This window comes from Epinephelus lanceolatus, chromosome 11 (assembly GCF_041903045.1).
Source record: "Epinephelus lanceolatus isolate andai-2023 chromosome 11, ASM4190304v1, whole genome shotgun sequence".
In the NCBI taxonomy this organism is placed as follows: Eukaryota; Metazoa; Chordata; class Actinopteri; order Perciformes; family Serranidae; genus Epinephelus; species Epinephelus lanceolatus.
Window position 1 is genome coordinate 42,332,496 of NC_135744.1, and position 10,731 is coordinate 42,343,226.

At 41.1% G+C, this 10,731-nt stretch overlaps 1 protein-coding gene across 2 annotated transcripts in view; it reads right to left on the reverse strand.

Annotated features, from left to right (window-relative positions):
* The window catches only part of thoc2 (THO complex 2), a 32,021-nt gene extending 21,326 nt beyond the window's left edge, over positions 1-10,695 (reverse strand). For both annotated transcript variants that reach the window (XM_078172645.1, XM_033634451.2), the window contains exons 1-14: positions 10,543-10,695; positions 6,513-6,568; positions 5,199-5,290; positions 4,146-4,197; positions 3,969-4,039; positions 3,622-3,743; positions 3,395-3,528; positions 2,736-2,896; positions 2,429-2,521; positions 2,028-2,183; positions 986-1,158; positions 571-766; positions 445-483; positions 188-318 (exon numbers count right to left, since the gene is read on the reverse strand). In XM_078172645.1, coding sequence (XP_078028771.1) covers positions 188-318; positions 445-483; positions 571-766; positions 986-1,158; positions 2,028-2,183; positions 2,429-2,521; positions 2,736-2,896; positions 3,395-3,528; positions 3,622-3,743; positions 3,969-4,039; positions 4,146-4,197; positions 5,199-5,290; positions 6,513-6,568; positions 10,543-10,607 — 1,541 coding nt within the window. In that variant the 5' untranslated portion in view covers positions 10,608-10,695. The remainder of the gene's footprint in view (positions 1-187; positions 319-444; positions 484-570; positions 767-985; positions 1,159-2,027; positions 2,184-2,428; positions 2,522-2,735; positions 2,897-3,394; positions 3,529-3,621; positions 3,744-3,968; positions 4,040-4,145; positions 4,198-5,198; positions 5,291-6,512; positions 6,569-10,542) is intronic.
* Between the last annotated feature and the right edge of the window lie 36 nt (positions 10,696-10,731).

Genomic DNA, 10,731 nt, shown 5'->3' on the forward strand with positions numbered 1-10,731 from the left:
GAAAAACATTTTAAACAATCAAGCATGGTTTGATGAGCACAGTGTGATGATGTGTGCTAGTCTTTTTCTTGCCAGCTAGTAAACAGCATCCTGGAGCAGTGCCTGAGGGTTTACTATCCGACAACTCAATTAAACAGTGCCACACGTAGTGAGTGAGAGTGTGTGTGCGTGCGTGTGTACATCTCACCTGTGCTGGTAGGGAAAGAGTTTGAAGAGGCCCCACAGTTCCTCAGACATGCAAGCATTACACTCCATCAGGGAGAGAGAAGGGAGTAGCACCTGGTCTGCAATGCTCAGGAAACAACTCAAGAGTGTTTCCTACAAAGAACATACAATCAACATCCATTAGGTTGTCATAGTAACATACACTACAGAGATAAACTGGCAGATCCAGTAAAGCAAGACAACAACTTTACTCTTTTGAATAAAGTCTACAGCACCTACCATTTTGTCTTTGACCTCAGGTCTGCTCTCACTTTGGTACTGAGAAGATAAGGACACCAAATATCAGTCAGCAACAAAAACAGGCTTTAGTGCCCATGTAGTAATGTAGTAGTGATAGTTTTGTACCTCTTTCATGAAGCCCTTGCCTAGACGCACAATCTTGGCAAAGAGAATAGGGTCATGAGAGAGGTGAGGGCCCAGGTAGCAGATCATGCTGAACGTATCCCTTTGCAGGTCCTCGAAGCTCTCCACAGGCCGAGGCGCCCGCTTGTTCCTCAGTGGATGCATCACACATCCCCTTGCCCCTTTTGGGAGGCCGGCCCTGTGAGGAACAGACCAGTGTGTCAGAGCCTGCTTTTTATTTTCATTTTTTGGCTTCATTATTCTTTTTTCCTTCCTTTTCCAACTTGTTGCATGAAATGTTGGCGCTCAGGTGAGTTTAAAGTAGTCAGTTTAAGCTCTGTAATAAGAGGTACTTGTGGATGCTTTCTGGGCTGACTACTCATAGTGGGCAGTAAGTGAAACACAGAAAAATCAGCACCTTCTGTAAAGAGGCTCCACAGTCAGGTGCACAAGCTGGCAGAGTGCCAGCGCAATGGCCTTGTGAGAGGAGGCGTAGAAGGACGGCATCTGGTCCATAATACTCTGGGCGTGGTGCCAGTCTCCGATTCTGAGCAGCGCTTCCAGCAGACCAAGCTTCTGGTTATCAGGTGGCTGTGTGCAGAGGAAAGAGCAAGCGACTGTATCTTATTAAACATGCCAAAGTTCAGTAAGCAGAGCAGTGCTGTCACACTCCAGAGTGATGCATTTTTAAAACCATTCCTATCTCTATATCAGTGCCATGTTTTGAGGGCTGAAAACATGATATATTATCTAAGGTAAATCATGATGTAGCATCTGAGACATCTGGGACGGAAAAATGTAGATGGAGCAACTCAATCGTTTGATTTGAAGTTGGTTACTGTAGGTCTGGCCTACTCCAACCACGCCTGGTGGTCACATCTGCGCTGTGGTCGAATAGTTAAAAAAAAAAACATGTCCTGTGTCTTTTCCTTTCTTTGAGTTCAATGGACAATGTCATGAGGTAAGTTAACACGTGGGAGAGAAAGAGGAGAGGGAGGTGGGGAGATACTGGTAGAGAGGGACAGAGTGTTATTGGTTACAGTTATTGACACTTATTATGGTTCTGTGCATGGACAGCACTGATAGCTCACTTTATTGTTCTGCACTTTGGGATGTGCCTGGGTCAGATATGTGACCAGAAATCTTTATTTTTTTTTAAACAAAAAAAAAAACTATTATTTAAAAGCTATTTTTACTACATTCATTTGCATTTGTTTGAAATCAGTCATTACCACAGGCTAAAAATGTCTGGTCCATCAAAACTTACTGGTTTTAAAATCTGGCCCAACGCAGACAACATGCAAACTCTTATATTCCAGTATTTCACAGTGAATGTTTTACAAAGCTGTTATATTGTGGGGGAAAATTATATATATATATATATATATATATGGCTTTTAACATTTATCCACATACACTGCATTTCTCCAGAACAGCCTTATATTTACAAATGCTGGTACCTTGTCATTCTTCTCCTCCTCCTTTTCCTTCTCCTTGTCCTTGTCTTCACTTTTCTCTGAGGGCAACACAACCATGACCAGCTTGCGTGCAATCTGCTTGGCCTCCGAGATATCTCGTTTGTGTTCCTCTACGATGGTGGCATCTACTGGCATAAGCTGGAATGACAGGAGGCAACAAAAGAGTTTTCAGTCCAAGGAAAAAGGATTCTACAGTGACCTCATATTTGATGAAGGTTAAATAACATTCATTTTGTATTTGGCACAAAGGTCTGATAAATCATCCTGAGGACATCAGAGGTTCACATCTTTGAGCCCACATTCTGACTGACATATGCAAATTGTTGGTGGTCTCTTTTAACGAATGGGACGAGTGGCTGGACTCAAGCTTTTCTTTCCCTTACATGTACGTAGAGATCTTCCAGCTCTATCAGGTTGTGGTGAAGCAGAGCAGCAGCAATGTGGTAAAGTGACTTGGGGGTTTCCTCGTTCGGCTCCTGGACAAAGACACAATAAAATAAACGATTACAACTGAAAATCAAATTTAAGTGACAAATCAAATACGACTCATGCTTTGATTACAGTTACAGATTGTTTATGTTCTGCCATTTAAGACATGTGGCAACAGGCTTGGTAAAAAGCTCTTAAAAACAGACACTGAACACACTCTAGCTTTCAGTAACTTTGAAGACCCAGTCTTGTGATTCTCACCTGGTAGAATTTGAACTTAAAGCCCAGGATGTGGCAAAGGGTGAGTGGCTCACACATGTAAGACTTGATGAGAGACAGGAAGAACTCGTCTTGGTCAGATCGACTCTCGTACACCTCCAGGATTATGTCCAAAACACGATTAGGGTCCAGGTTAAAACATCCTGCAGGCAGAAAAGAATTTGTAGGCAACTGGAAAAAATAAAACTGATGAGTCTAAGCAGTATTTTTGGAACACAAGGATATCACCCTCTAAAAAAGTGTCACAATGAGCTTGAAAAAATATAGACCAGAATATAGAATAAAAAGCTGGATAATAAAAACTATTATTATTCCAAAGGTATGCTACTGAGGCCCTGAGTAAGACCAGTGGCAGTCCTTGGTGTCAAGAGACTGGCAGGATGTATATGAGTAAAAAAACATATGGTCATGCAAAAGCCCCACACAAATAGCAGAATATTCGGGTCAATGCTGAATCTAACAAGTGACCAATGAAGGTGGGGATCAGATCAGGTGTGAAGATGATACAAACCCTTCATATATTCTTGAATTCATCTAATCCATTATTGTCAATTGACAAAAAACACAACAGGCACATTGAACAAGACTGTAGATGTAGGGTATGTAAGACTGGGGCGCCCTAAAAAACATTAGTGAGGTACCTATGAGGGACTTGATGCTCTCCAGGACGACGTGGCTGGTGATGTTGCCTGAGAGGTCTTGGCCAAGCTCGGTGATAAGTTTGGCGTAGCCCTCATTCTCCTCCCTTAGCAAGTTAAACTTCTGTTGCTTGTAACTGAGAAGAAAAGACAAAATATTTAAAACATTTAAATGCCCCTTTTCTATGTATGTATGTCTACATTTCTTCTGAACTGTGCATTGTACTTACAATAGTTTAGTCTTGATTTTCACAATCTTCTGGTTGAACTGATGGGCTTGTTTTATAAGTCCAAGAGACTCAAGGGTTTCTGGATCCAGTCTCTCCTTCAGGATGACCTCCGGAACAAAGAACTGAAATAAAATGTTTACTTGTTAATTTATTTGTTGTAGTAGCGTATTACAGAGCCAGGCTTCACCGTCAGTGATGCATTTATGACACCAGCAGACAGTGGTATCAACTTCATTCAAAGTTTTAAAAGTCTTCTATACCGATTACACTACCGCACGTTCAGGACAATGAAAGTTTTTGAGTTTATAAGTGTGCTGCAACTGTTAATACAAAAATAGTATTCTTACCAAACATGCTCCCACCAGTTGTGTGTAATGGTCACGTTTGTTTTTTTCTTCCAATGCTCCAGTCTCTAAATCTGTAAGCATATCAGTAACAGTAAAAACGTGAAGGTTGCTCACCATTAAAATCTATATTTGAGTTACTTTTAATGCAGTTCTTTAGATACAAAAAAACAATTTTACCTAGTATACTGAACACGTCTGCTAAAATTGATGGCATGTCATCTCGGAGTTCCTGAAAGAAAAACAAAAGTTAACTGAGATTGTACAGAATTTCTGAGTCCATGTGCCATGGGCAGACACCAAGCAGAATGAAGCAAGCTTTGTCTCTTCATACTCAGCATAGACTAGGGCTGTGATGGTGTGTGTATTTGTCAGAGCTGTCAAGGTACTGAGGTCAAGGTGCTGAAGTTTGGGAAAAATGTTACCTCAGTACCAAGCAGTAAGGCTGTGCAATTAATCGTCTGGTGATCGCAATTACGATTTTGAGGTCAAACGATTTCAAAATTAATGGAATCGAGTGTAAATGATTTTTGGTCACAGACGCCTGGAGATGTTATTTTGACTTCTACGGAAGCCGCGCATGCGCAATACCGCCCCTCCCCTCCTCTCTATTCACTCCATGAGCCAGTGAAGTAGGTGAACAACGAATAATGCAAGGGGCAGGTGATCGCGAAAGATTTCAAAAACAGCGTGTGGAAAATGGCAGAGGGAGAGCGAGAGAGGTTGGTCTGTCTGTGTGTGTGTGTGTGTGTGTGTGTGTGTGTGTGTGTGTGTGTGTGTGTGCGCATCAGGGCCGAACTCCGCTGTATGTGATACAGAGAGCAGAGGAGAATTGTAAACGTGCAACCATGTAGAGACAGAAATGACATGTCGTCATGTAAACAATATAAGTCATCACATGTGCTGCATAATCGTGATTTCAATTTCAACCAAAATAATTGTGATTATGATATTTTCCATAATCGAGCAGCCCTACCAAGCAGGAGGATTGTGTCTGTCTTTGACACGTACACTGCTGCCTGTTCTAATTAAATAAAAACAACGAATCTTTATACATTTAGTTTACTTCCTGTTGTACCAAGCTCGTTCCAAACTGTGACACTTAAACCTGGTATGAATCGAACCGTGACCTCTGTGTATCGTTACAACCCTAGCGTAGCCAATTATGTGTTTCATATTGTTTTCACCCTCAAGCAAAAAAAAAAACAAACAAAAAAAAAACCAAAATTGTACCATCATGTCCCCGAGGACGCTGACGACCAGATCCAACTTCAGGTTCCCTTGTACAACCTGCCAGCAGAGCTCGTATAAGGCGGCCTGTATATCTGGAGGGGTAAACAGACAAGACACAGCTCATCTCAAATTGCAGTGACAGAACTGACAGGAAAACACTCTTTGATATTTGGCGTGAGACCAACACAGAAGTGGATGGGTCTGTGTTAGCTTTGCACAACCAGAGGCTGCAAATTTTCTCCTTTCCTCTTTGCAAGTCAAGCTTAATTTTCTAAAATGATCAGATGTGCATCACAAGGGGCTGGAACCACTAACAGATAAATGGATAATCATTACTAATACTATTAAAAATAACTTATTGCCATGTGTGTCTGTGTTTTTATCACTTTTTCGAAATATTTCAGTTTGCATTCAAACTTAAGTTTACCGCTGTGCATCAGTAAAGAAGTTGCGATAAAGCAAACACATTGGTGTGAGTGGGCTATGAACAAGTCACAGCTTGAATGAAAGCTGTCATATTATTTTTTAAAAAGCTATCTGCAGTGTGGCAGTATTTTGAGAAGCTAGAGTGAAAACGTGTTGCTTGTTAACAACCTCAAAGGAAAAACAGCCAAGTGATCAGGTCTTTTGGTGGATTTCATCACTGCAACTGATGATTATTTCACTCAAGAGGACAAAATTGTTAAAATTGTCGTTCCCCACTAGCACGCACACTAACTGCATGTTGCGGATAAATATAAATGTAATCTGTTTCATAGATACATTTTCCAATCAACATAGTAAAATTATCAATAAATACAACTGGCATAAAGTTATACTTTACTGTGTGCCAATGTATAGGCAGCTAATATCTTAATATCCTTATATCTATACAAACACACTTTTTTAACTACTCTAACTTTAGTGCATAATTCTAAAATATTTCCTTTTCTTACATAGCTGATTGGTTTGAACTACCCCTATTCTCATGATGGATGAGTGTCTGTGTGTACAACAGGAAAGTTTAAATTAGGGATGCACTATATTGGATTTTTTACCTTCCAATATGCCAACATGTAACAACTCATGCAGCTGATAACTGATAGTGATATCCACTTTTTCCCTCCCTAACTTTAGTGATCATCAAGTCTTCTGGAGTGGAATTAACATGTATGCTCTTATCATGACTATTGGGTGATTCCAATAGTTCATTTTAAAGCCAATATCGGTCGAAACCTATGACGTGTCGATATTATCGTGCATCCCTAGTTTAAATACGTAGATTGGCGAAGAAATAACAGGTGTATGACAGCACTGAGGTCATTGTCAACTTACCTTTAACCTCACTTCCATGATCTGTTTTCTCTGTGAGTTCTTTGCAGAGTTGTACGCTATGAGATAAAGACAGAAAATTCTGGTCAATTAGACTCCTCCAACATGACAATCCATAGCCTTTAAAACTGCCTATATACTATCACTTTGCTTGATACAGCTTATCAATTCATTCCCACCCATGAAAAACAATGCAAACAAAGCGGCTTTATTGGTTACAATTACCTGCACACCAATATTCTTGTAACATCTGGGTTACTTATGCCTTTAACACTATGCCAACACCATATCCCATCTACAACATACCAGATAAAATGAGAAATTTGGAGGAGAAATGACTTCGAAACTTTTTCCAACTTGGATGTATCCAAGCTGAAAAAATAAAAACCTAGCTCAGGATGTTCACCGACAGCTCAACTGGCCTCAAAGATCTAGCACAGACAGAGGAAGACTAATCACATACTTTGTGCCGCCAATGTTTCTTGTTAAAACATACAAGGCTAGACACACTGAGAAAACTTAAGCCTACAGTACATGCAATGGTCAGTCAGAGATGCTCAACAGAGCCAACCTGACAACAGAGTTTCAGGGTCCCTGGGTCAAACATAGCGTGGTTAATATTCTTGTGAGGCTGACAGGCCACTTTTATACTTTTTCCAGCAAAAAGGTTCAGCTCTGAGTAGGGTTGTCAAAAGTATCGATACTCAAACGCTGTATCCGGATACAATACTAATTTACAAAAGTATCGATACTAACAGTGCATGCCACCACAGCGCCTGTCAGGTGTGCGCGACGGGTCCGACGGACACACGCTGTGCAGGCAGCGTCTGGCAGGCACAGAGCCCTCGCTGCAACCCGGCTTGTTGTCGTTGCTGTGCATGCATGCATGCACACATTTCTGTTCTGTAATATGGCCAGCGCGGCTGCAGGAGGATCAGAGCAGCCAGTTTTGGTCAAAAATGATCAAGGAAATAGCGCTCTTTGGAAATATTTAGTGAAGTGAACACAACACGCTGCAGACGGCAGGTACAGCAGCTGAGCAGCTGGTGTCGCCAGCATCAAACTAAAATATAACTTCTAACGTTAATGTGGGAGCTAAGCAGAAAACTTTATCAGTCATGCCCGTCTGTAACATTAATAGACAATGTTAGTTTAACAGGACAACACAATTATGTGTGTCTGAAAAGTTATGTTAACTGTAAAGTCACAGATTGAAGCTGAGAAAATGTTTGGTTTCTCCTGTAACCCCTGGTTCTCTGATCACATAGTGAGGTAGAAACATCCAGCATCCTGAGCCTAAACTACCAACTCTATTTGATCAGCAACGAAAATATGGTGCCAATTCACCAGAAGCACAGAAAATAAACAGGGCTGTAGATAAATACATTTGTATGGACAGATCTTGTTTCTGGTTGTTATTTATTTTGGGGGGATTTTTTGTTGTTATCATTGATGTTACTGTTCTGATCTTTATTTAAAAAATGACATGCCTCCTAATTTTTTGCTGCTGTATTGAAAATGGTATCGAGTATTGAATATTTTCTTGGGTATCGACATTGAGTTTGAAATTTTAGTATCGTGACAACCCTAGCTCTGAACCACCTTTATCAATGTCTACAATAATGTTAGACGGCTTATGAAGATCAAACAGTTGCTGTGTCCAAAACTGAAAACTATGTATGGCATCTGCAAGCATGATGAACCTCTGGAGTTTTTCATCACATCTCTGGGAGTGACGTTACTCGGCCGTTAAAAATGTGAACTGCAGGTGAACTTGTGTTACGTTATGTCACAGTAATCTCTGTCGCCACATAATGCTTAAATATGTGTGTACCAAATTTCGTGGTACGCCATCCAACTTGTTTCTGAGATACTTCAGTCTGGATCAAATCAGTGGATTAACTGACCAACATCCCTAAAGCCACAGCACAGGCATGGCTTACCAAAACCCGAACCATGTTGTATCCATAACAAAGCTCTATAATCATGTGATATGTCATCTATCTGTCATGGTGACCCTACCACAACACTTCACATAATGATTCCTAAAGAGCACATAAGGCAGCAGACCCATGACCAAAGTTATTCACCTCTAGAGAGATTTTTATTACTTACTGATGTTACAGAGCTGCCTTAGTTGCTGTCCATTGTTATGAAGGTTGTTGCCACTTGCACATTGCATCGTGGGATATTTATGCTCGCGTAATGCCCAGTGCAAACTGTTTTATTTCACCTGACATAATATACAATTCATGTACTACTGGTATCATACTAAGGCTTTCAACATACTAAAAGAACTCACATACTGTTTTCACCTGCTAAACAGCATGTTGGTGTGGGATTTCTGATACAGCCATTATTTAACCTGAACAAAAGGTGGTGATGTAATAACATCGTGACACTTTGATTATCACATGGAAACTGCCCTTTCACTTGCTGCCCCTCCTTGTGATGGTACTTCACCGGACAGCATTCTTGAAGTGACAGGAAGTCTGTAGGGCTTGTTGACATGGGACCTTTACTGCCTTTAACTGTTTTTTTGTCAAGATAAATAAGTATTTCTCCAACAGCAATGCATTTTAACACTTCATGTGTATGCTGGATGCTTTACAGCTTCATCTCAGCTCCAGCTCAGATTGTGCACCAGAGTCAGAGACATGCAGAAGGGGAATATTCTGCATATTTAATATGCATGTGTGTGAATATGTTGCAACTATTTGAAACAGGCTTGTGTCATAGTGCCATCAGCCACATACATGCGTTTTATGTAACGTTACACGACTAAGAATGGTGTAGTCTTGAGTTGGAGCATCTCACTGCAGGCCTTACTTAAATATGCAAGGCCTACATCCACTAATAGTAGCTAGCACTGTGGCTGAGCCTATTGTGTCTCCGCCTGTAGCGTTAGGCGATGGCTGCGCTCAAAAAAATGAATCAAAATCGTCACGGAAAGTTTCCCTTCTAATAAAACAATGAAGTTAGAAACCCTGTTCTGCCCTTGGTTTCGATTTCCAGATGTTGTAAAGGCCAGCTTCTATGGTGAAGCCTACGGTTAGCTTCATGTGTTTGACGCTGCACCGATAAAGTTGGTGCTCGCTCCCCAAATATCGTCGGTTAGCGCCGAGTGCATCATTTTGTATCGACGTGTGGCTCAGCCGCAATCTATTAGTTAGCTAACTGATGGGTTACACAGATATGTGGCTCAAAGTTAACGCTAGCTGACAGTGTATCGCATGAGCTGTACATTGACGTTACTACCGTTAACCGTTAAAGCTTCCTTACCGAAGAGGGTTTTATTTCTTCAGTATGTTAGAGATCGTTTATCGAACAAAATAATGAAATCGGTTATTTTTCCATGCTCACATATCTGAGGCAATGAAACGCCCAACAAGGCAGGCGATGTCACTAGTGCGTTAGCTAACGTTACAGCTAGCTAACTTGCTATTAACGTTATGTCAAGATCAGTAGTTTCCCTCCACTTGATTGCTATTAACGTTACTGTCAACGTTACTCAACGCTAGCTAGCGTTTGTGGCCAAATGCACGTCGTATGTGTGCTGGCAAATAACGGCGGCTAAGTAACTACCTGAAATATAGCATAAAATTCACTTCAATTAAGCTGGAACTTAGTAAGCTGCATGTATGCTAACTAGCTTAGCTCTGATAGCCACCGTGTTTACAAATGATGGAATGGTTTAGTGGGAGCGTAAGCTAGCTTTAGCCAAATCGCTAGCATGCAGGTAACGTAAGCTGTTAAATTTAAGTGATGACTCCAATCTACGAAATGAAGTAAATCGGTTGTCTTCACTGTGTTATAGCTACTATTTAGAAGATTTCCCTTTTTCAAATAGCTGCGCTGCGTAATGTTAGCAAGCCACTTCAAATGTTTTTTAGCTTGCTAACGTTAGCGCTTAGGTTAGCCCTCGCGAGCAGACTTCCAAGACTAGCCTTAAATTGCAGTCGTTCTCTAACAGTTACCTCACGGTTACACCACTGTGACCTCTAATGCTGTGTTGATGTGTATATCTACTCACAACTCGTGTTTTCCTGATTTTTCCCAGTTTTTGATCCATTCACCAGGGAGGATAAGTGTCGCCATCTTCCATACACACAGCCCGGATGTCTAATTCATCATGGCACACACGGTCAAATGTGGTGGTTAGCTGCTGCTAGCTCACTGTTGCATGGTGGGACACTGAGGGCTGCCTCCGAAAGCTTTGTTA